The following is a 25,605-nucleotide window of genomic DNA, read 5'->3' on the forward strand; positions in this document are numbered from 1 at the left end:
TTTGACCGAAGTTGATGGCTAAGACTGAAATTAGCATTTCCTCTCTGCAATTAATAATAATTTTTGTTAAGGGCATGGAGGGGGGGGAGCACCTTCCAAAAACTTGGTATAACCCAATCCCCATTCATCCCCCCCTGGGCTGGGAGGGAACATACCTTCCCCAACAGAAAAAAAAATGTCCTTAAACAAGAAATCCCCCTTTACTTAAAAAACAAAGCAAAAAAACCAGGGTGGAGTTTTTGCCTCCCCCCCCGAAAAAGGTCACTTGGTCTTTCCCGGATACCCCCCTCTCCCAACACTGGCCTCTCCCAGGCGACCCCAGTTGGTACGTCCCACTCTTTTTTAAGAAAGAAACTTTCATAGAAAGGGAAGGTCCATATTCACTCCCCTTCTTATTTTGTGTCTTATTCTTCTGAACCCCACTTCGGTTGGGTCACCCCTGCTCCCCCGCTTCCTTTCCCCCTCCCCGCGCCACCCCTCCGCGAGTGGGCGCCACTTGGTATCTCCCTCGCTCGCGTCCGGCTCTGGGCGCGGCGGCCGCATCACCGGGGCTGGGTGGGGCGGGATCGCTCCGCGCGCTCGGGGAACGAGTCCCGGCCGCCGCCTCCTCCGCTGAAGCTGAAGCCGCCGCTGCGCCTGCCTCGGAAGAGGCGAAAACAGGCCCCGCCAGAGCGCGATCCTTCCGCCGCTGGAAGAGCAGCAGCAGCAGCAGCAGCAGCAGCGGAAACGAGTCCCTACCCCCACCCCTCCTCCTCCCCCCTTGCCCCCCCCAGCAAGGCGGCGGCGGGGCTGCAGCAGCAGCAGCAGGTATGTGGGGCCAGGGTGGAAAGGGGGGCGGGTGAAGATGGGGGGGTTTCCTTTTTCTCCCGCCCCATAGCCTCCCTCCCTCCCTCTCCCCCCCTAACAATTCCTGCCTGTTGGTTTTTAATCTCTCTCCCCCCCCCTTGAAGGCTCCTTGCCCCATAGCAACGCCCCCCCTCCATTGCACATCCAACCCCCCCCCAGCTGCCCCATAGCAACGCCCACTCCTTTGCAAAGCGCAGCCCCCCCCCAGCCCCAAAGCCCTTCACTCCCCCCCCTTGGTTTATTGCAAGCTCTTTGCCCCCCCATGTCTCTCCCCCCTCCCCAAGATCCTTTTTTTTTCTCTCCTCCCCTTCCTTAGCAACCGCCCCCCCCCAAGGAATCCCATACTGGCAACCTCCTGCCCTTTTTCCCCACGCCCCATAGCAACCTCCCCCCCCCCTTTGCAGCAGCAGTAGCCCCCCCCCCTCACCCCCCACTTGGTGGGTTTTTTCCTCCCCCCCAACTTTCCTCCCCCCCTGCCAAAAATCTGCCCTTTAAAAGACTTCCCCATCGCCCAAGGAGCCTTCCTAGTCAAACAGCCCCCCCCCACATCGCCCCATTTTTAGGCCTCTTCCCTCCCCCCCCCCCAATTTTGCAACAGGGTCTTCCAAATGGAGGAAGTCCAGGATTAATGCAAGAGACAGGATCCACCCCACAACCTTGCTGTGTAGACCACACTTTGGGGGGGGGCTCTGTTCTCTCTATTCTTCTCCCCCCCCCCAAAAAATCTATAGGGTAGCTAGCAGAGATGTGTCCCCCGCCGGACTCCTGGGTTCTCCACAAAGGATGTGGGGCCTACCCAGAGAGAAAAGCGGAGGGGAAATTGGGGGGGGGGGAGCAGGACGCCTGGGTTCTCTGGACAGATGTGGGGCCTAGAGAGAGAGAATCCGTGGGGAGATGGGGGCCAGGACACCTGAGTTCTTTGGATATAGCAGGTGTGCTTGTGTGTGCGTTCAAAGGATCTGAGCCGGATATTTGGTGGGGCCCCGGACGCCTGGGTTCTTCGGAAGAGGAACTGGGTGCCTGTTGGGTATGGGGCAGGCTTGCTGCCAAGCGGAGGCAGGACTCCTGGGTTCCTCGGACTCCTGGGTCCCTCGCCTGAGAGCTCCTCTCGTCTCCCGGAAGGTACAGCTGGCGGCTTCCCCAAGGCCCTCTCCGCTTAATGAACTTGTCTGGGGACCTTTAATTACCGCTAAATAGGCCCAGCAATGCCCGCCCTCTTCCCTTGACAGTGGGGCTGTTTGGAGTCCTGGAGTTGGCGGGCAGCCTCACCTCTTCCCCACAGAAACAGTGGGGCATAGTGGTTAGAGTGTCAGGACTAGGACTGGGGAGAACCGGGTTCGAATGTCTCCACTCGGCTTCTTAGCTCCCTGTCTGACCTTGGGGGGCAGTTGCTGCCTCTCTCAGCCTAACCTACCTTCCAAGGTTGTTGTGGGGATTAAATGAGGAGGGGGCTACATGCCACCTTGAGGGAGAGGTGGGATATCAACACAATAAGTAAAAATTAAGGGTGAGGGGGCTTTGGGGGGCTTGCTAAGGTCTGATCTGGCACAGCCAACACCCATTTTATCCCCCTCCCCCTAGTATTTATATTTTGCTTTGTTTACATTTTAATACCTCCCGCTAGCAAAACAAAAAAAACCCTCACGGTGGTGTAGCTTTTCCTTTAAAAACCGTCGTGTGGTTTCTCGCTGTTCCCATTTTACAGATCTGAGGAAGGGAAAGTAGAGTCCGATGTAGCACTGCTGTTTTGGTGGCGGCAGGATGCTGCGGGGATGGTGTTGCAAGAGAGAGGGGTGGGAATAACCCCCCCCCCCAAAAAAAACCCCACTTGAGGCTTTTGCATAGTGTAGAAAATTAAGACACACACCCCTCTTAATTTTGAACTTTGGAAGGTGGTGGACTGTCCTCCATTGGAGGTTGTGAAACAGAGGGCTGCCAGGGAATCCTCAGCTGTGATTGCAGCAGTGGGTTGGGATGGATGACCGCTGGCGGGTCCCCAACCCTACAATTCTGCGCTGCTTCTCCTTTTCCCCCCAGATATTATTACGCTTTGCATTTTACGTGCAACTCGGGCGTCCTGTTTCTGAGCCCCCTCACATCTCCCAATACCCCTCGCTCTCCAAGTTGAGGGTGGAACCCAGGAGTCCTGCCTTTTAATGATGCGCACAGGAATAGTTAGCTTGCTCAGCTGATGATTTTGACGTGCCTTTTGGGGTGAGGAAACAGTGGGGTGCTTTTTCCAGGCGCCTTTCCCCTCGGACACCCTTCACGTGGGTGTATCAGAGTGGGACACCCAAGGGCGCCGGAAAAACTATATATAACCAATATCGATATTGATGTCCCCAAGAGATGCGCTTGGGGCTGCAAGGTCCATGTAAACTGGTCCTGAAAGTCGCAGTTCTTGGAAGATCAAGAAGAGACCCCCCTTTTATTTTCCGCTGCAAGACTTAGCAGGTTCCTAGTCCTCAAGGCCCGGAGGAAAGCCTTTAAAGGCGGCAGGGGGTCCAGGAGGGCAGATTTACGCCCCTCTGCGGATCTTGAAATATTTCAGCAGGATGCTCCCGGCATTCCTCTGTCCTTGTTGCTTTTTCTGGCATCTAGAATTTGTGCAAATTAAGTGCCGATCTCAAATAACAAAGGGCACTTAGTGGAGACCACTTAATTGGCCGGCTTGCCCTCTTCCGTTGCACGCTTGTGAGCGAAGCTGAGACTCGTAGAACCGTAGAGCTGTAAAGGGACCCGCGGGGGTCATCTAGTCCAACCCTGTGTCTGTATATCCCAGATCGGCTTGATTGTGTGTGCGGAGTGAAGCAAACACACCTTTTGAAGGTCGCTGAATGTGAATTCAATGCCCTTTGGCGATGCTCTTTTGGCTGGCCGGTGTATTGCATGCGCTGGTAACTTCCAGGCTGGACTACTGCAAAGCGCTCCGCCTGGGGCCACCCTTGAAGACGACTCGGAAATATCCAAAATGCGGCAGCTGGATTCCTGGCCGGGATTCCCTTTTAAGATCTCATATAACGCCCCCTGTTCTAAAACAGCTGCCAGTTTCTTTCTGGGCCTGATCCAGGGGTTCGAACAAAGCCCTATCGGAGGCCACCTCCTTCCCTACACACCCTCTTGGCTGCTGAGATCAGCGGAGGGAGTCCTCTTCGTAGTTCCTTTTCCCCCCTTCAGAAATTAGGGGGAGAGGACAGGGCCTTCTCAGTGGTGGCCCCTGAGCTGTGATACTCCCTCCCCAGAGAGCCTCATTGCACAACTTCCGGCGAACTGTTTCCAATGTTGCGCTTTAACGCCGTAACCCGACCTGGGGACCTTAAGAGGGCGGGAATTAAATAAATCATAATGGACGATAAGGAAGGGCAACGCCGCCTCACAATTGGGAATGCCTAACTCACGGATAAAGGGGATGCGGGTGGCGCTGCGGGTTAAACCACAGAGCCTAGGACTTGCCGATCAGAAGGTCGGAGGTTCGAATCCCCACGACAGAGTGAGCTCCCGTTGCTGGGTCCCTGCTCCTGCCAACCTAGCAGTTCGAAAGCACGTCAAAGTGCAAGTAGATAAATAGGTACCACTCCAGCGGGAAGGTAAACGGCGTTTCCGTGCGCTGCTCTGGTTTGCCAGAAGCGGCTTACTCATGCTGGCCACATGACCCGGAAGCTGTATGCTGGCTCCCTCGGCCAGTAAAGCGAGATGAGCATCGCAACCCCAGAGTCAGCCACAACTGGACCTAATGGTCAGGGGTCCCTTTACCTTTAACTCATGGATAAGGCGTTGTTTTGGTTTGCAAGACAAGAAGTTGTTGTCGTCATCACCTGGCGAATCTGTGGAACTCCCTGCTGCAGGATTGGACAAATTCACGTTTGAGGAGAGGGCTGTTGGCAGCTGCTAGCCAGAACGGCTGTTCTCTGCCTTCGCGATTGGGGGCAGTAAGGCTTCTGAAAACTGCGGTCTTGTGTTCGAGTCCTGTTTACGGGCCTCCCTTTGGGGCGTTTGCCTAGCCGCTCCGATAACAGGATGCGGGCAGACTAGGTGGGCCTTTGGAGAGTCTGTTACAACAGCAAAACCTCCATGCCCAGGCACAGTCTACCTGCGACTCCCCAGCGAGAGGGGAGAGTGATGCTCTCGCACTCGGATCATGCTGGGGGGGCGGATTTCCCATTGCGAGTATCTGGTCAGCCGCCATTGGCCTCATGCAGTCAGGGCTGGTGGGAGTTGTAGTCTGGAGGGGCGCCCGGTTTTTTTAATAGAAAAATCAAACAGGTTGGAAGCGATGTGTTGTTCTTGCTGAGCAACGCTCCTTACAAGCTTCTGCCGGAGAGATCAGAGCTCTGCGCATCCGCCTTCTCCTGATCCACCCTCAACAGGGGGTCCGAAAACCAGGCGTCCTCGCCGGACCCCGACCGGGCGCCTGGCTTTGTGCTGCAAAGCGCCGAGAGAGGGCTTTTGATCGCGCCCTCCCGGGTGCCGTGGCTTGGCTCAGCGCCCGGGATGTTCCCAAGTCCCTTTCTCCTGATCCGAGGAACCCAGGAGTCCGGCTTCCCCTCTGCCTTTAACCCACGAAACGCCTTGCTTCCCCGCCTCGCTGCCCACTAACGTACCACCCTGTGCAGGGGGAAACGTAGTTTTCCAGGCTGCATTGAACTCATCCTCCTCTGTAATCCCTCTGTAATCTCGTTTACACTTGCCAGGAGATTTGGCTCGGCTCGCCTGTTTGTTTTGCCTAATGCACTTTCTCTAACGAAGCAAATGAGATTGGAGATTAAGGCGTATAAGCCGTGGATCTCTGGCCTGGTGTGGAAAACCATCATCGCCCCACATCTCTCTGTGCCACGCCGTGGGGGCACCTCTGAGCCAGCGCACCCGTTTTCCCGGCCCCCCATTTATTTATTGGGAATTGGGGAGCTCAGCTGCTGCAAATCCATCTTGGTCTCTGGGCTTTTTTCCCCCACATCCCATCGCCACGGCAACCGCCAGCTGGAGTTTAAAGATGCTGTTCTTGTGTTTTGTGCCGGGAGAGGTGGCGGTGGGGGTCCGGTTGCCATGGTGACGACACGGGACCCTCTCTCTTTTATTTGGCTTTCCGGGGGGGGGGGGGAGAGAGAGACCCCCTCCCTGCGCACCATTTTTGGTTTGTTTTTTTCAGGAGGGAGCGTTTTCTGCTTTCCGGGAGGAGCAAAGCCACCTCTGTTTTGCCCCCCACCTTGCATTATTTATTTGGGGGGGGGCGCCTCTCTATCCTCCATAGCAAATATTGGGCGGAGGGCAATGGTGGGGGGGGGAGTTATCAGGCCCCCTTGCAATGGCTTCTTCTTCTTTTTAATATACAGTTTTATTAATTTTTTGAACATATCATTTCCAGAAGTCATTTAACGTACATTTTTATCTTATACAATATTCAACTACCTCTGAAGACTTTCCATTCTTTCATCACTCAATCCGCATTTCTTCATTTCTCTTATTACTTTTAATTATCCTTAACTAATATTCTCTTCGTGATCTTCCTTGCGATATTTCGCGTAATCCTCCTTCCAGGACTTCTTGCAGTCCTGCTAGCGCAATCTGGTTTTTTTTACAATTGCTTTTCAGGTAATTCAGATGTTTACTCCAGTCCTCTTAAGAATCTCTGGTCCCGCAGGTTTCGAATCCTTCCTGTCAGTTTATCTAATTCTGCATAGTCCTGCAATAGCTGGGGAAACCCAGCCACATGGGCGGGGTATAAATAATAAATTATTATTATTATTAGGGTCCTCATGGTCATCTAGCCCAACCCCAACTGGAACCCAGGAACATTTTACTGCCTCCAGCCACAGAGGCAGAGCCCCAGACCTCTTGGCTACTAGCCCTGCAGTGGCAGGCAGTTCCAAAGGCTAGGTCCTTCTGGGCTCCCAAAAATTGTACAGAACGGACCTGCTCCTGACAGGCCCTCTCTCGCTAAGCGCAGGATCGCTTGGGTGCATCACGGCGATATTTTCGAAGACCTTTGCTGACCCCCTGAAGCTGTATAGGGCACGGGTAGGCAACCTAAGGCCCGGGGGCCGGATCCGGTCCAATCGCCTTCTAAATCTGGCTTGCGGACAGTCCAGGAATCAGCGTGTTTTTACATGAGTAGAATGTGTGCTTTTATTCAAAATGCATCTCTGGGTTATTTGTGGGGCATAGGAATTCGTTCATTTCCCCCCAAAATATAGTCCGGCCCCCCACAAGGGCTGAGGGACAGTGGACCGGCCCCCTGCTGAAAAAGTAAATATTACACCATGACATAAGATTTATTTCTGTCCTGCTAACGTCTTCAAATTTCTACAGTTCTCACTTAGATAAACCATAAATTTACTCCATTCTTTTTGGTACTTCGTCTCCTCCTGACCGCGAATTCTGTGTGTCGGTTTTGCCATTTCTGCGTACTCGACCAACTTTGTCTGCTACTCCTTTACAGTCGGTATCTCCTGTGTTTTCCACTTTTGGGCTATCAAAACTCTTAGCTGCTGTCGTCGCATACAAATAATAATCTTTGGTCTGTCTTCTTAATATCCTCTCCCATCAAACCTAGCAATAATTCTTCAGGCTTTTTTGGAAAAGTATATTTAAGCATCTTTTTTAATTCATTATAGATCAGTTCCCAAAACTCTTTCATTTTCAAAGTGTTGACGATTTTGACCCTCTACTTTCCCCTGCCTCCATCTGTAAAATGGGCGCAGCTATTGCTCGCGCAGGGAAGACCGTACGAAGCAGTTTTGCAAGCAGAAAGTGTTCTCTGTCAGGCTTTGGTAACCCCAATGGTCACCTTGGGGGGGGGGAGTCGCAGTTACCCCCAGGGACGGGGGGGGGGTGTTCTTAATTTTGCCCCGGTGAGCCGAGACACCTGGTTTGACCCTTTGCTTCGGCCTCCTGGGCGGAGAAGGCGACCCAGGACTTAAGAATTAGAGTCAGGAGGGGAACCCCAGAGCTCATCTATCTCAACCCCCCTGCGCTTGCTTCGCAACAAACAAATTAATGCAACCACCTCTTTGCCCCCCATTAAACAGAATTGCGGCCGGCTGAGAGGGGCTGCTGGCCACGCCCCCCGCGCCCAACTCCACCATGAGCGAACTGGAGCAGTTGAGGCAGGAGGCGGAACAGCTGCGCAACCAGATCAGGGTGAGTGGCTGCAGTTGGCAGCGCCAGCCAAGTTTCTAGCCCTCATTGAGGTGCCGGGCTCAACATTTCTCTTTTTTCCCGGGGATGGAGACTTTGCGGGGTTGAGACACTGAGATCCAGCGGCGAGGGCCTTCCGGCGGTTCCCTCATTGCGAGAAGTAAGGTTACAGGGAACCAGGCAGAGGGCCTTCTTGGTGGTGGCGCCCGCCCTGTGGAACGCCCTCCCGTCAGATGTGAAGGAAATAAGCAGCTATCCTATCTTTAAAAGACATCTGAAGGCAGCCCTGTTCAGGGAAGTTTTTAACATTTAACGCTTTGTTTTTAATACTTGATTGGGAGCCGCCCAGAGTGGCTGGGGAAACTCAGCCAGATGGGTGGGGTATAAATAATAAATAATAATAATAATTATTATTATTATTATTATTATTTGCACTCACCCCTGCTCTCTTCTCCTTTTCCCTTCCCGCAGGACGCCAGGAAAGCATGTGGGGACTCCACGCTGACCCAGGTGAGGTGAAAGAAACCCCTCGAATATATTTTCCCCTCCAGGCTTGACTACTGTAATCCGCTCTACGCGGGGCTGCCCTTGAAGCTGTCCCAGAAACTCCAGCGGGTGCAGAATGCTGCAGCGAGGCTCCTCACGGGGTCTCTGCCAGGGGAGCAGATTCACCCAGTGCTTTTCAAGCTGCACTGGCTCCCAGTGGAGTATCAAGTCAGGTTCAAGGTGCTGGTTTTGACCTTTAAAGCCCTTCACGGCCTAGGACCCTTGTACCTATGGGATGGCCTTTCCTGGTCTGCCCCGCAGAGGACCTTCAGGTCCATGAATAATCATAGTTTAGAGGTCCCTAAGGAAGTCAGACTATCCTCCACCAGGGCCAGGGCCTTCTCAGTGGTGGCTCCGACCTGGTGGAATGCTCTGTCCCAGGAGACCAGGGCCCTGCAGGATTTAACCTCCTTCCATCGGGCCTGTAAGACAGAGCTATTCTGCCTGGCCTTTAATTTGAATTCCTCCTGATCTTTTATTTTTCCTCCTTCCCTTTTTATGAAGATTTTTATGCGATCCTCCAGCTAATTCTCCCCTGGTCTCCTCGCTGGCCCAAATAGGACCAATTCAGCCAGCTAACCCTGGGGATCATCTAATGTTTATTGGATGGATTTCCCCCCTAAATTGATTTTTGAATTCTGAATTTATTGTTATTCCCGTTTTAATACTGTATTTTATGCTGTTTTTCGCTGCATCGATTAAGTGTTCTAAATTTGTTGTTAGCCACCCTGAACCGGGAAGGGCGGGGTATAAATAAATAATATAAATTTATTAAATAAATAAATAAACATTTATTATTATTATTAATTCCTCCCCCACTTTGAGATGTTGTTGGAAGAAGCAGGCAAGGGTCTCTGGAGGTTGTGTGTGTTGCGCAGAGGTGTTCCTCCTCTCTGGGGGGGCCTTTCGTCTTTTGACACCCCCCTTCTCTTTTTCTCCCCACCCCCAGATCACAGCTGGCCTCGATCCGGTGGGCCGGATCCAGATGCGGACGAGGCGCACATTACGGGGTCACCTGGCGAAGATCTACGCCATGCACTGGGGGACAGACTCCAGGTGAGAGCAAAGGGCGGCGGTGGCGGCTGCCCCTTGGAATTGTGGGATTGGACGGGACCCCCAAAGGCCATCTAGTCCAACCAGGGTGGACAAAAAACAATGTTTTTTTAAAATTTAAATTGGATTTTTAACATTTAAATTGGATTTTTAACATTTAAATTGGATTTTTAACATTTAAATTGGATTTTTAACATTTAAATCGGATTTATTTATTTTTATTTAAATTGGATTTTTAAAATAAAATGCCTTTGGAGGAAAAGTCTTTCTAAATGTTGTTTTCTATTTCATTTGCATTATAGTCCAAAGGCTGTTCATCAGGAAATAAGGATTTGTTTTAAGTTTTTCACGTGTGCTAAAATCAGTCTTAAGTGGGGTTTTTTAATCGTTTAACAACATCAGTTAACGAACATGGATACATATGCCATAGTGTTGTTGTTTTAGTTAAACAGATCGTTTAAATGGTTACTAAGGAAATGATTATTTTTTCTCCTTCCAATGAAGTAAAGCAGAAAGGTTGCCCAACTATAAACAGTTAACTTATTAAACCTCACGATCATTCCATCATTATCTGTCTGTGTATTTCTAATGGTATAACCAAATCAGCGATTTTTGATGTAACTGTAAAAACCACTCTAAAAATTCTTTGTTCCAGAAATGAAACCTCCATCTGGTTGTAAATATTAAGATTATACCAGCCGGAATGAGTCTTTCTGTAAAAAAAAAAAAAAGTCTTACTGACTAGCGATTTTTATCGGGATTTAAATCAGTTTGATTTAAATGAAATCCGCCCTGAGTCCCACCCCCTGCAATGCAAAAGGAGCCCGGTTTGATCTCCTGTAGCATCTATTGGCAGGGCTGGGTGAGACCCCACTCGCCTGGGCAGCTGCAGCTGCCGGCCCGTGTGGACAATACTAAGCTCAATGGACGCCAATGGGCTTGGTCCCATCTCCCTGTGTCGGGCGTGCAGAAGAGGAAAGGGCTTTGGGTCTCCTCTTGTCCCTGAGCGACTCGGAAACCCTCTATCTCACTCTGAGTTCCACCCAATCTCACGCCGCCTCCGTTCTTCCTCTCTCCACCTCTACAGGTTGCTGGTTAGTGCTTCCCAAGACGGCAAACTGATCATTTGGGACAGCTACACCACAAACAAGGTAAGGCCTGTGTGGCTGTCAGTGGGCCCTGTTATTTGGCCCCGGGGGACCCTTCGAGCGTCACCCGGGGCCCTTATCAGTGCCTGGAGGGTGGCAGTATGAGAGCAGGGCCTTTTTGGTGGTGGCTCCCTGCTTGCAGCAAGCTCTCCCCAGGGAGGGCTCTCCTTGCACCTTCGCTTTGCATATCTCTAGGTGCTTTTTTTCCACCAGGACTCTACTTATCCAGAGCCCATTTTTGTGTGTGAGTGGGGTGTTTGCGTCCGAGTCCTGCCTTTTCGGAACATAAATTTCTCTTTCTCTTCCGATTTTTTAAAAACGCATCGGTTTATTTGTTAATACAGTCGTACCTCTTCTTGCGAACGCTTCATGTTGCATGTTTTTGGGTTAGGAACGCGGCAAAGCCAGAAGTGTTTACTTCCGGGTTTTGCCGCACGCACAGGAGTGTTCTGCGCAGTTCGCGCATGTGCAGAAGTGCTCTGTTGCGCTTTGCAAGTGCTCAGAAGTGCCGCTCTGGTTAGGGACTTTTCGGGGTGCGAATGGCACCCTGGAACGGATCGCATCCGCAACCAGAGGTACCACCGTATAGCGTAAGTCGTTCGAGTTGCCTTTGTAAAATTTTAAAAAAGCAACCGAAACGTTTCGCAAATAAGACCTTGAGAAGAGTCTGCCGGATCAAGCCAAAGCGGGGTGGAGGGTGGGTCCAATCCAGTCCAGCATCCTGTTCTCCCAGTGGACAACCATTATGGGAAACTGTCAAGCAGGATCATGTGGCACCCAGAAACTGGTCATCATGGCTGTAGCCCTCTGAATTGATCGAATCCAGGTTAGTGGTCCCTCCTGTGGCAGGGAGTTCCACAGTTTAACAGTCTTAAGGCGGACGTCCTTTTATCTTCCCCGAATCTTCCAACAATTGACTTCCTGGGATGTCCGCAAATTCCAGTGTCACGAAAAAGCATTTTGAGTTTAGGCAGGCCTGTCCCCAGACATTTAGAAAAACCAACACGACTTTGAGCCGCTATGTGGCTGGTTTAATTTTTTTGCAGACTTTTAAAGTTGCCGCTGCCGTTTTTCCTTAGCAATCACTTTATTTGCTGTATCCTTTTTCGTACTGCTTTGAAGCACGGTTTTTTTAAAAAAGCTTCATAAATTTTGTGAAGTAAATAAACAACATTGACACCCCCCCCCCGCAGCCAAGAGAATATATTATTTCACAATGATAATTGCTGATAATAACGATCACCGTACTTTTCCACGTATAAGACTATGGTTTCTTTCACTGTAGAATAATGGTTGAAATCTGGGCTCGTCTTATACATGGATAGTGCAGCTGGAGGGGTTTCTTTATAATAATTTATTATTTATACCCCGCCCATCTGGCTGGGTTTCCCCAGCCACTCTGGGTGGCTTTCAACAGAATATAAAAATACAATAATTTATAAAGAATAAAGAAGAAATAAATAAAGAATATCATTTGGGTAGAAACTGTTTCAGAAACTGAAAGAGATCATTTCCGGGGTGCGCACTATCCTGCGCTATCTCTGCAGCTTTCTTATGGCACCTGGAAGCATTGATTTGATCCAAGGTGGGAAGAGGGCACCCAGTTATTCTCTGAATTGGAATCGGAAGCGTCCTGGGAGCCAGTGTAGGTCTTTAATTGGAGTCCCCAAAAATAGGGGGCGTCTTATACATGGAAAAATATGGTACAGTGGTACCTCGGGTTACAGACGCTTCAGGTTACAGACTCCACTAACGCAGAAATAGTACCTCGGGTTAAGAACTTTGCTTCAGGATGAGAACAGAAATCGTGTTCCGGCGGCACGGCAGCAGCAGGAGGCCCCATTAGCTAAAGTGGTGCTTCAGGTTAAGAACAGTTTCGGATTAAGAACAGACATCCAGAACGAATTAAGTTCTTAACCCGAGGTAAAGGTAAAGGGACCCCTGACCATATCCAGTCGCGGATGACTCTGGGATTGTGGCGCTCATTTCGCTTTATTGACTGAGAGAGCCGGCGTGCAGCTTCCGGGTCATGTGGCCAGCAGGACTAAGCCGCTTCTGGCGAACCAGAGCAGCGCAAGGAAACGCCGTTTACCTTCCCGCCGGAGTGGTACCTATTTATCTACTTGCACTTTGACATGCTTTCGAACTGCTAGGTTGGCAGGAGCAGGGACCGAGCAATGGGAGCTCACCCCGTCATTGCGGGGATTCGAACCGCCAACCTTCTGATCGGCAAGTCCTAGGCTCTGTGGTTTAACCCACAGCGCCACCCGCGTCCCTTAACCCGAGGTACCACTGTAGGGAGGAAGAGGTGATGCTGGTCTGTTGGGGTCCCTGGTTTTTTGTATCTCACGCACCCCGTTTTCCTGCTTCCTGCAGGTCCACGCCATCCCTCTGCGGTCGTCGTGGGTGATGACTTGTGCCTACGCCCCATCCGGGAACTACGTGGCCTGTGGCGGCCTGGACAACATCTGCTCCATCTACAGCCTCAAGACCCGGGAAGGGAACGTCCGGGTCAGCCGGGAACTCCCCGGGCACACAGGTGAGGGGCTCTCCCAAACCCCACGCCCTTGCCCCCCTCTCGCCTCCTTCGCGAAACCAAACTGGTTACACCGGTACCTTGGCTCTGAAACTTGATCCGTTCCGGAAGTCCGTTCCAAAACCAAAGCGTTCCAAAACCAGGGCGCACTTTCCCATAGAAAGTAATGCAAAACGGATTAATCCGTTCCAGACTTTTAAAAACAACCCCTAAAGTACAGTGGTGCCCCGCAAGACGAATGCCTCGCAAGACGGAAAACCCGCTAGACGAAAGGGTTTTCCGTTTTTGAGTTGCTTCGCAGGACAAATTTCCCTATGGGCTTGCTTCGCAAGACGAAAATGTCTTGCGAGTCTTGAGATTTTTTTTTTGCTTTTCCCCCCTTTATCTAAGCCGCTAAGCCTTTAATAGCCTTTTAGCAGCTAAGCCGATAAGCCGATAAGCCTTTAATAGCCGCTAAACCGCTAATAGCGCTAATCCGTTAAGCCACTAATAGGGTTGCTTCGCAAGACGAAAAAACCGCTAGACGAAGACTCTCGCGGAACGGATTAATTTCGTCTTGCGAGGCACCACTGTAATAATAATAATAATAATAATAATTAATAAATATAAAGCGTCATAAATTTCGTGAAGTAAATAAACAACATTGACCCCCGCCCAGCCAAGAGAATATATTATTTCACAATGATAATTGCTGGTAATAATGATTACCGTACTTTTCTGTGTATAAGGCTATGGTTTCTTTCACTGTAGAGTAATGTTCATAATCTGGGCTCGTCTTATACACGGATATTGCAGCTGGGGGCATTTTTTAATAATAATAATTTATTAATACCCCGCCCCTCTGGCTGGGTTTCCCCAGCCACTCTGGGCGGCTTCCAACGGAATATTAAAATACAATAGTCTATTAAACATTAAAAGCTTCCCTAAACAGGGCTGCCTTCAGATGTCTTCTAAAAGTCTGGTAGTTGTTTTTCCTCTTTGACATCTGGTGGGAGGGCGTTCCACAGGGCGGGGGCCACTACCGCAGCAATTTATCATGAATTTTGCCATCTAACCAGACCGTTGAGCCATAAAATGGAACGATAATCAAGGTACTGTACTATAAAATAAATAAGGCAGTGTTGTAGATGCTAAAAACTAAAATGGTTATTTTTCTTCCTTGCACTGATGATAGCCAATGTTTGGATGGGGGGGCTTTTATCCGTTTCCGCAGTCACACAATCGATCTGTAGCTGAACTGGGTTCCTCACAGTCAAAAAAACAAATGAACCAAAAAAGCCTCAAAAACGCGTAACAAATAGCAAAAACAAAAGTGCCAAACTTAATCCGTTCTGGAAGTCCGTTTGGCTTCTGAAACGTTCGAAAACCAAGGCGCAGCTTCTGATTGGTGCAGGCGCCCCGGAAAAAATAGCTGGCAGCCACACTGGACGTTCGGCTTCCGAAAAACATTCGAAAACCGGAACACTTATTTCTGGGTTTTCAGAGTTGGAATTTTGCTTTCCCTGTACCTCCTCCCTACCTTTCAACCCCAATTTTGGAGGGGTATCTAACACCTCAGAAGGCAGGATTGGGATTGAAAGTGCCCTTAAAGCAAAGGTTTTCCAATATGACTGATTTAGCCAGCTAGCCCTGGTGATCATCTAATGTTTATTGGATGGATTTCCCATCTAAATTCTGAATTTATTGTTATTCACGTTTTTATACTGCATTTTATGCTGGGGGGTTTTGTTGCATCAAATTAAGTGTTTTAAGTTTGTCGTTAGTCGCCCTGAGCCCGGTTTACTGAACCGGGAAGGGCGGTTTAGAAATGAAAATTTATTATTATTTTGAGTCCATGGCTCCCTTGACCAGCTGCATTCTTTCCCTGTGGGGCTCAGGAGCCCAGCTAAGTCACCCCTCACGGCATTTCGAACTCGCTTCCTTGTTGCAGAGGGTTCCCTCGGCCTCTGGTTTCCAAGGGTTCAAATGCCCCACGCTTGGCCATGAGCAAAGCTCGCTGGGCGTGCGACCTTGAGGGGCCCGGTCGCTGCCTCAGCCTAGCCTACCTTGCAAGGACGTTATTTGGATTAATAATAATAATTAATAATAATTATGGCCCCTGGTCCATAATTAGGCACCTTCCTATGCTCCAAGTTGAAAGGATCTAGGGGTCTTAGTAGACCAGAAGCTTAATGTGAGTCTGCAGTGTGATGCAGCAGCAAAAAAGGCAAATAATATTAATAGTATCTTTATTGCCAATCAATCAGTCAATCAATCCTTTATTAGGCATAGCAAACCACACATGATCAAACAGACACCGCATACAAATTGTGCAAAATACGAGCTCGGCATAAGAAGGTTTGTCCCAGTCCGATCTTTCACTCCAGAGGAAATCAATTTGCAGAAATAATACAATACACTACCACATCGCCGATCAATTAAGAACCACTAAATCTCGTTATAACGGCCCAGTCTTTCTACATGGACAACCTTCGTGCAATGAAATTAACTGGGCCTCTCCACCCTGCCACACAAACACTCAATCTCATTGCACGCTTGTGTGCTTGTCGCACAACCACACCAACTCCAATATAGTCAGTTGCACTATATTATTTTCCGTTCAGCAGCCTAACAGCCCATGGATAGAAACTGTTTTTTAGACTGATTAGACGTCTATATCTCCTGCCCGAAATAAGCAAGTGGGAGAGAACTGTCTCTGCGTTGGGAGAAAAAAAAACTGCAGGATATATAAAGATGCAACAAGTAAATATAATAATAATAAAAATAAATAATAGTTAAGTAAATAAAAACTGGCATATAAGACTACTTTTTAACCCAGGAAAATCTTCTCAAAAGTTGGGGGTCGTCTTATACGCCAGCTACAGCGGCAGCTCCTGCAGCAACTCCCCGCCAAAGGATAAAACGACAGCAAATTAAATCGGAGGACACCAAGCTCTCTAGATGAAGCAGAAATACGCTTGAAAATTGGCCCCGGAAGCCCCCGCCACTGGGAAGTGGAGCGGATTTCTGAGCCGGACTGGAGACTGGTTTTTTTAATTTTTATTTGGTTTTGTGTTGGAAGAGGGTTAGTCTTATACGGAGAGCATATCCCAAACTCTGTATTTTAACTGGAAAAGTTGGGGGGGGGGGTCGTCTATCTCTCTTTCAAATCGGAACCAGTAAAGGCGGTGAAGGCCCTGTGTGAGTGTATGGAGGCGATTGGAGGATGGATGGCGGTTAACGGATTGAGGTTGAATCCTGACAAGGCAGAAGTACTGTTTTGGGGGGACAGGAGGCGGGCAGGTGTGGGGGGACTCCCTGGTCCTGAATGGGGCTACTGTGCCCCCAAAGGACCAGGTGAGCAGCCTGGGAGTCATTTTGGACTCACCGCTGTCCATGGAGGCGCAGGTCAGTTCTGTGTCCAGGGCAGCTGTCTACCAGCTCCATCTGGTAAGCAGGATGAGGCCCTCCCTGCCCGCAGACTGTCTCGCCAGAGTGGTGCATGCTCTAGTTATCTCCCGCTTGGACTACTGCAATGCGCTCTACGTGGGGCTGCCTTGGAAGGTGACCCAGAAACTACAATTAATCCAGAATGCGGCAGCCAGACTGATGACTGGGAGCGGCCGCCAAGACCACATAACACTGGTCGTGAATGACCTCCATTGGCTCCGAGGATGTTTCCGAGCACAATTCAAAGTGTTGGTGCTGACCTTGAAAGCCCTAAACGGCCTCAAAGGCCCAGTAGACCTGAAGGAGCGTCTCCACCCCCATCGTCCAGCCTGGACACTGAGGTCCAGCTCCGAGGGCCTTCTGGCAGTTCCCTCCCTGCGAGAAGTGAGGTTACAGGGAACCAGGCAGAGGGCCTTCTCGGTGGTGGCCCCCGCCCTGTGGAACGCCCTCCCACCAGATGTCAAGGAAATAAACAGCTATCTTCTTTTTAAAAGACATCTGAAGGCAGCCCTGTTCAGGGAAGCTTTTAATGTTTAATGCTGTATTGTTTTTAACACTTGATTGGGAGCCGCCCAGAGTGGCTGGGGAAACTCAGCCAGATGGGCGGGGTATAAATAATAAATTATTATTATTATTATTATTATTATTATTATTATTATTATATGCCAAGTCGTCTTATACTCTGGAAAATACGATAATAATAATAATAATAATAATAATAATAATAATAACAATAATAATAATAATATAATAATAATAATAATATTGCGTTGGGCTGAGGGGGTTAGAGAAGGAAAACAACAGGTGTTGCTCGGCCCGTATTCGCCTCTGGCTCTGCCCAGCCCTGGGGTGCGGCCCTCCAAATGTTGCCCAGAGAGGGGTGCGGCCCTCGAGACTTCCCTCTCCGCAACTGCTGCGTTCTTTCCTTCCCAAGGCTACCTCTCCTGCTGCCGGTTTCTTAACGACAACCAGATCATCACCAGCTCCGGAGACACAACGTGGTGAGTAGAGTGCCAGGGTGCCCCACCTGACTGGCGCCCCGGGGGGGTTGGGATGGATGACCTTTAGGGGTCCCTTGCGAATCCCCGCAGCCCTCTGATTTCTGCATCTCCTCCTCTTCCCCCCCAAAAAGCGCCCTGTGGGACATTGAGACGGGCCAGCAGACCACCGCCTTCACGGGCCACAGCGGGGACGTCATGTCGCTGTCTCTGGCCCCCGACATGCGGACCTTTGTCTCGGGCGCCTGCGATGCCTCCATCAAGCTGTGGGACATCCGGGACAGCATGTGCCGGCAGACCTTCACGGGGCACGAGTCCGACATCAACGCCGTCTGCGTGAGTGCCGGGGCGGCCATGGAGGGGGGCAGAATGAGGACGGGGCCTTTTCGGTGGTGGCTCCCCATTCATGGGCTGCTCTGGCAACTCCCTTACATATCTGTAGTTGCCAGGCAAAAACATTCCCCTTAAACCAGCCTGTTTAAACAACCTGTGGCCTTTTAAATGAGTGTCTGTGGACAAGGGGGCATTTAATTTTATTTTTAATTATTATGTTACGCACGCATAATGAAGGCGCCTGCCTGATCTCAATAGGCAGGGAGTTCCACAGGTGTAGGTGCCGCTATGCTACACGGTCAGGTTCTTTAGAAACGTGGGGAAAGGCTGTTAATGTGGTTGTTTGTGCCCCACCCTCCAGCCAAAAAGGCTCCCAGAAAAGAAGGCGGTTCCTGCCCCCTGCAGGATAATAATAATAATAATAATAATAATAATAATAATAAGACACACGAGGAAAAGGGAACAGGGAGGGATGAGGAAATAAGTATTGGGCACTGGCTTCTAAAAATGTTCCTCTAATGACCAAATGCTGGTGCAGTCCAGTGGCAGGAGGCGCCCAAGGGACCTGAGGCCATGGAAAGCGAGGCTCCAGGGGCCGTGGGAAGCGAGGCTCCGGGGGCCATGGGAAGCGAGCTGTGGGGGCCGCAGGAAGTGGGCTATGGGGGCCATGGGACGCGAGGCTCCGGGGGCCGTGAGAAGCGAGGCTGCGGGGGCCGTGGGAAGCGGGGCTGCGGGGGCCGTGGGAAGCGGGCTTTGGGGGCCATGGGAGGCGAGGTTCCGGGGGCCAGGGGAAGCGAGGCTCCGGGGGCCATGGGAAGCGGGCAGTGGGGGCCATGGGAAGCGAGGCTCCGGGGTCCTCTCCCATCCCTGCCCCCCTCCTGATGCCCCCTTCCTCTCTCTCCCCCCCCTTGCAGTTCTTCCCCAACGGGAATGCCTTCACCACTGGCTCGGACGACGCCACCTGCCGCCTCTTTGACCTGCGGGCCGACCAGGAGCTCATGATGTACTCTCACGACAACATCATCTGCGGCATCACCTCCGTGGCCTTTTCCCGGAGCGGGCGCCTCCTCCTGGCCGGCTACGACGACTTCAACTGCAACATCTGGGACTCCATGAAGGGCGACCGGGCAGGTGAGTAGCGCCACAAAGTCCCTTTCGAGAAGAAGCTGGCTGCCATCGCTGGTGGGGAAAACTCCTTTCCCTCCCCCAAAGTCGCAAGCGTGATGCAGCAGCAGGAAAAAAGGCTCATGCTATTCTAGGCAAGTCAACAGTAGTTTCCACGCCTGGAATACTGTGTCCGGTTCTGGGCACCCCAATTTAAGACGGATATCGACAAGCTGGAACGTTCAGAGCTGGTAAACGCTCCCAAATCTCCGTTTCTGGAAACCACAGGAGAGGAGAGCTGATCTTGCGCTCGGATCCTGCTCGCGGATTTCCCGTAACGGGCATCTGAGAACAGGATGCGGGACCAGGCGGGCCGCTGGCCTGATCCTGGCAGTTTTTAAAGAGAGCCTCGTTCCAGCTTTACCCAGAGTGGCTGGGGCAACCTAGTTAGATGGGCAGGATATAAATAATAAAATCATTCTTATTCTTATTACTACTGCCCCCTACTGGCTGCTTTGAAGTACCTGCGTTGTAAAAATTCGGGACGTGCAACGGAAGGGACTTCTTCATGCGTTGCGCAGTTGAGCTGTGGAACTCCCTGCCACAGCGATGGCCACCAAATCGGATGGCTTTAAAAGAGGACGGGGCAAATTCATGGAGGAAGCGAGAGCGATCGATGGGTAACTGGCCAGAACAGCTGCGATCTGCCTCCACGGTCAGAGGCAGCGATGCTTCTGGACCACAGTTGCCGGAAACGGCAAGAGGGGAGAATGCTGGTCTTGCATTCGAATCCTGCTTGCGGTTTTCTGGGCTCAGTGAGCCTCACTTAGACTGGCCCACCTTTTTGGAGGTCCAGAAGGGGCTGGTGGTAGTCCAAGCCACTGAAATGTGGGGTGGGCAGATGGCCAGAGGCTGCTGTACCCCGACTCTTCATCCCTGGAAAGCAGGGGAGGCGATTGAGGTTGAATCCTGACAAGACAGAAGTACTGTTTCTGGGGGACAGGAGGCGGGCGGGTGTGGAGGACTCCCCGGTCCTGAATGGGGCAACTGTGCCCCCGAAGGACCAGGTGTGCAGCCTGGGAGTCATTCTGGACTCACAGCTGTCCATGGAGGCGCAGGTCAGTTCTGTGTCCAGGGCAGCTGTCTACCAGCTCCATCTGGTACACAGGATGAGACCCTCCCTGCCCACAGACTGTCTGGCCAGAGTGGTGCATGCTCTGGTTATCTCCCGCCTGGCCTACTGCAACACGCTCTATGTGGGGCTGCCTTTGAAGGTGACCCGGAAACTACAATTAATACAGAATGCGGTAGCCAGACTGGGGACTGGGAGACCACATAACACCAGTCCTGAGAGACCTCCATTGGCTCCCAGGACGTTTCGGAGCACAATTCAAAGTGTTGGTGCTGACCTTGAAAGCCCTAAACGGCCTCAAGGGCCCAGTAGACCTGAAGGAGCATCTCCACCCCCATCGTTCAACCCGGACACTGAGATCCAGCTCCGAGGGCCTTCTGGCGGTTCCCTCCCTGCGAGAAGCTACAGGGAACCAGGCAGAGGGCCTTCTAGGTGGTGGCTCCCGCCCTGTGGAACACCCTCCCACCAGATGTCAAAGAGAACAAGAACTACCAGACTTTTGGAAGACATCTGAAGGCAGTCCTGTTTAGGAAAGCTTTTAATGTTTGATGCATTACTGTATTATAATATTTTGTTGGAAGCCGCCCAGAGTGGCTGGGGAAGCCCTGCCAGATGTGCAGGGTATAAATAATAAATAATAATAATTATTATTATTTTGCTAAGCAACCTTCCATCACAGCACCAACGAAAAATATTTTCAGAGTTTCCCGCATGTGGAATTTGAGCCGTAATGGCTGTTCCCGCGAGTTTCTCACCCGAAGGTGCATATGCTAGGAAACATGCGTGCGCACCTCCCTCTTCTTTTGAGGCTGCATTGCTCGGGGGGTTGGGATAGATGACCCTCCGAGGTCCCTTCCAACTCTGCTATTCCCCCCCCTTGCACGGTGCAGACATTCTCCTCCATTGGAACATTTTTAAACATAGGTGGCCCCTCACCACGGATTCTTCAGCCGCCGGTTCCTGCAGGGGGGCTGGGCTGGATGACCTTTGGGTGCCCTGACCAATTCCTCCTTCCTCCCTTTCCTTCCTCAGGGGTCCTCGCCGGCCACGACAACCGCGTCAGCTGCCTGGGCGTGACGGACGACGGGATGGCCATCGCCACCGGCTCCTGGGACAGCTTCTTGAAAGTGTGGAACTGAGCCCCATTGCTCTGGCTTGGGGGGGGGTACAGTGTGGGGAGGGAGAAAAGCAGGAGGGAAAGCCCTTGACGTCCCCCCTTTCCCCCCCCAATAATCCAGCCTCTTCCCCCTCCTCTCCTGCCGCCTTGAAGGGGGCCCTGTGGCCTTGAACCCCACAAACACTTCCCCCTCCCCAACTTTTTGTCGTCCTTTTTATTTTTCCCTGCTCTCGTTTTTAAAATCATGTCCCGACCGAGCCAGATTTCCGGCACGGAGGAGGAAGAGGCTGATTTCTCTAGCGGTAACACACTTTTTTGGGGGGGAGGGGGGCCCTGTCTTGGCCGCGTCTCTCCTATAGAGTATAGGGAACTTCGGTTCGGTTTAAAGAAAGGGTTGGGGGCTTATCCTTAGGGTTGAAGGGGTCCAAGCATTCACTCCTCCTCTCAAGAAGCAAAATTTGGGGGGGGGGGAGGGAGAAAGAGAGCCAAGGCCATCCCATAACGGTTTCCAAACATGGCAGCAGCATCCTTCATCCAGGGACCAGGGGCTGAGCTTGCCTTTTTTGCAGGGGAAGGAAATTTTTTGGGGGAGGGAGGCAGAGAGACTCCTAATTCTTCCTCTCTCTCTCTCTCATGCCCAAGAGATGCTTACTCCCCTTTATTCGCAAGCAGGGGAGGCCCCGATCCGAGGCAGGCCCAAATCTGCAGTGTGGCAACCTTTCGTGTCCTCTGTTTCCCTCACTTCCACCCCCCACCCCCCCGTCTTTCAACCTCCTCCTTCCCGGTGGTGCTTTCAAGGAATTCGTGGCAGCCGCAGCCGTGGCCTTGTTTCCTCCCGATCCGTGGCTGGTTTTTGTAAAAAAATAAAAAAGAGGAGCGTGGCGGCGCTGGGGGACCCCCGCCCTGCCCCGGCCATGGTGGTGGGGGGTCCGTGTGTAAACCTGTAAACAACAGAAAACCAACCATGACGTGTCTGGCGTTTTGTCATTTGTCATTGTTTATTAATTTTTTGGGGGTGGTATTTGGAGTCGGGGGGGGGGAGTTGAGCAAGTCGGCCAGCTTGGAAGGTTTTTTTGGGGGGTGGGTGGAGGGGAGGTGCTTTGATTTCACACTTGCCCTTTCTTCCAAGACGGGTCGTGCAGGCATGCCACAGAAAAGACCTTTGTGGAATTTTAGCAGGGGCGAAACCCACATCTATAGGGTAACTGTGCACAGTGCACTGGTTGACTGGCCGTAAAAAGTATATTGGAGATTTTGGGGATGGGAAACTGGAAAGGTCAAGGGATGGAAAGACAAGAGGCGCTCTGATAAGACGCTTGCAGAATTCTGCACGGCAAGGAGAAATAATTTGCTGGAATTACAAGCTTGGTGGATCAGGGGGATGCTGTGGACGTACTGTATTTTTCGCTCCATAAGATGCACCTTTTTCTTCCTAAAAAGTAAGGGGAAATGTCGGTGCGTCTTATGGAGCGAATGCGTGGTCCCTGGAGCCAAATTGCCCAAGGGCAAAAAGCAGATCATGCTTCTTTTTTTGAAAGAGGGAAGTAGGTGTTGAAATAAAGCCGCTGATCATTTGCCGATCGGGGAGAGAGAGAAGGGACGCTAGAGATAAAGGAGGCTGCCTGGGAGGGGGGAGGTAAAGACAGCAAACTTGCAAAGGGGGGAAACAGGAAGGCCAAAGCAATGAGGAGAGAAATTAGAAGAAAAGGAGGAGCAAAAAAGGAAAAGACACTAAGGCAAACAAGAGGGAAGGGAGTGTTGAAAGGAAGCAGCTGATCGGTGGGATCGGAAGAGAGATAAGGGAGGCTAGAGATAAAGGAGGCTGCCTAGGAGGGGGGAGGTAAAAGCCCATGGATCCTCAGGATTTTTGCATTGGGTCACCCCAAATTCACCATCAGATGACATGTCTGTGGCCACAGCACGAGCCACAAAAATCTTAACACCTACTGTTTCATTCACAATAGGTTTTTCTTGTTTTCCTCCTCTAAAAAACTGGGTGCATCTTGTGGTCAGGTGTGTCTTATGGAGTGAAAAATACGGTAGTTTATCTTGATTTCAGTAAGGCTTTCGACAAAGTCCCCCATAATATCCTCGCGAGGAAGCTGGTAAAATGTGGTTGCAACAAGGTAACTGTTAGGGGGGTTTGTAGCTGGTTGACTGACCAAACCCAAGGAAGACTCATGAATGTTTCCTCGTCGTCCTGGGAAAAAGTGACAAGTAGGGTTCTGTCCTGGGCATGTTGTCGTTTAACGTCTTTATAAATGATTTGGATGAAGGAATTGAGGGGATGCTAATCAAATTTGCAGATGACGATAAATGGGGAGGGGTAGCCAATGCCACTGAAGATAGATTTGGGATTCACAATGAATTTAACCAGATTGGAGACCTGAGCCAAATCTAACAAAATGAATTGCAATAGGGAGAAATGTCAGGTTCTGCTCTTTGGCAGGAATAGCCAGTTGCACAAATATAAGATGTGGGACATTCGGCTTGCTAACTGTAAATGGGGAAAGGATCCAGGGGTCTAAGTAAACTGGAAGCTTAACGCAGGTCAATAGTGTGATGCAGCAGCAAAAAAAGCTAATGCTATTCTAGGCTGCGGGACGCGGGTGGCGCTGTGGGTTAAACCAGAGAGCCTAGGACTTGCCGATCAGAAGGTCGGCGGTTCGAATCCCCACAACGGGGTGAGCTCCCGTTGGCTCGGTCCCTGCTCCTGCTAACCTAGCAGTTTGAAAGCACGTCAAAGTGCAAGTAGATAAATAGGTACCGCTCCAGCGGGAAGGTAAACGGCGTTTCCGTGCGCTGCTCTGGTTTGCCAGAAGCGGCTTAGTCATGCTGGACACATGACCCGGAAGCTGAACGCTGGTTCCCTCGGCCAGTAAAGCGAGATGAGCGCTGCAACCCCAGAATCGGTCACGACTGGACCTAATGGTCAGGGGTCCCTTTACCTATTCTAGGCTGCATCAACAGAAGTCTAGGGTCCAGATCAAGGGAAGTCGTAGTACTATTCTATTTTGCCTTATTCGAGCGACACTTGAAGTCCTGTGTCCAGTTCTGGGCACCCCAGTTTAAGAAGGATGTTGACAAGCTGGAAGGTGTGCAGAGATCTGGAAACCAAGGGTCTGAAAACCAAGCCTTGTGAGGAACGGTTGAGGGAACTGGGGATGTTTAGCCTGGAAAGAGGAGATATGAAAAGCCATATTCAGATATCTTAAGGGCTGCCACATGGAATAGGGTGCCGGCTTGTTTTCTCCTGCTCTGGAGGGTAGGACTCGAACCCATGGCTTCCAGTTGCAAGAAAGGAGATTCTGACTAAACCAGGCATAGGCAAAGTCGGCCTTCCAGATGTTTTGGGACTAGAACGCCCATCATCCCTGACCACTGGCCCTGCTAGCTAGGGATGATGGGAGTTGTGGTCCCAAAACATCTGGAGGGCTGAGTTTGCCTATGCCTGGATTGAACATTCGGAAAAACTTTCTGACAGTAAGAACTGTTCAGCAGTGGAACAGACTCCCACGAGAGGTGGTGGACTCTCCTTCCTTGGAGGTTTTTAAACAGAGGTTGGATGGCCATCAGTCATGGACGCTTTAGCTGAGATTCCTGCATTGAAGGGGGGGTTGGACTAGATGAACCATGGGGTCCCTCCCAACTTGTAAGATTCTATAAGAGGAAAAGGTTTTCACCCTTCATAGCACCAGACATGGAATGAAGCTGGATGTTGGGAGGTTCAGGACAAATAAAAATTCCTTTGCACAGCTCTGTGTTAAACCATGGAACTCCCTCCCACTTGAATGGCTTGAAGAGAGGCTTTCCTCCATAAATCTGTCTTATCGATGGCTATTGGCCATGATGATTAAGCTCCGCTTCCGCAGCTGGGGAGGCAGCGATGCTTCTGAATTTTGCTTGCTGGAAACTGCAGGAGGGGAGATTGCTGCTCTTAAACTCTGCCTGGACATTTGACCATCACGGGAGTGTTTAGCCCGGAACAGAGGAGATACACGAGAGACACCTTCAAATATCTAAAAGGAAGATGGAGCAAGCTTGTTTTCTCCTGATCCGGAGGGTAGGACTCGAACCCATGGCTTCCGGTGACAAGAGGTTCCGATTGAACAGGAAGAACTTCTTGGCGGTAAGAGCTATTTGACAGTGGAAGAGACTCCCACAATACAGTCATACCTCTCGTTAAATATGTTTAAGGTTGAGCGTTTTCGGGTTGCGCTCCGCTGTGA

General features: G+C 50.9%; 1 protein-coding gene across 1 annotated transcript; it reads left to right on the plus strand.

Annotated features, from left to right (window-relative positions):
• Nucleotides 1-663: 663 nt before the first annotated feature.
• On the plus strand, nucleotides 664-22,338 carry GNB2 (G protein subunit beta 2). Its single transcript, XM_080979929.1, has 10 exons — nucleotides 664-807; nucleotides 7,872-7,983; nucleotides 8,452-8,490; nucleotides 9,476-9,582; nucleotides 10,667-10,730; nucleotides 13,104-13,266; nucleotides 17,627-17,693; nucleotides 17,825-18,026; nucleotides 18,938-19,154; nucleotides 21,292-22,338. The coding sequence occupies exons 2-10, from the start codon at nucleotides 7,927-7,929 to the stop codon at nucleotides 21,396-21,398; spliced, it is 1,023 nt and encodes a 340-aa protein (XP_080836055.1). The 5' UTR covers nucleotides 664-807; nucleotides 7,872-7,926; the 3' UTR covers nucleotides 21,399-22,338.
• Nucleotides 22,339-25,605: the final 3,267 nt, after the last annotated feature.

The sequence above is a fragment of the Podarcis pityusensis genome (assembly GCF_964106645.2).
Source record: "Podarcis pityusensis genome assembly, chromosome: 13".
NCBI classification, from domain to species: Eukaryota; Metazoa; Chordata; class Lepidosauria; order Squamata; family Lacertidae; genus Podarcis; species Podarcis pityusensis.

Coding starts and splice junctions, on each gene's coding strand:
- GNB2 (XM_080979929.1), top strand. CDS start 7,927: ATGAGCGAACTGGAGCAGTTGAGGCAGGAGGCGGAACAGCTGCGCAAC. Junction 7,984..8,451: donor AGCTGCGCAACCAGATCAGG/GTGAGTGGCTGC, acceptor CCCTTCCCGCAG/GACGCCAGGAAAGCATGTGG. Junction 19,155..21,291: donor CATGAAGGGCGACCGGGCAG/GTGAGTAGCGCC, acceptor TTCCTTCCTCAG/GGGTCCTCGCCGGCCACGAC.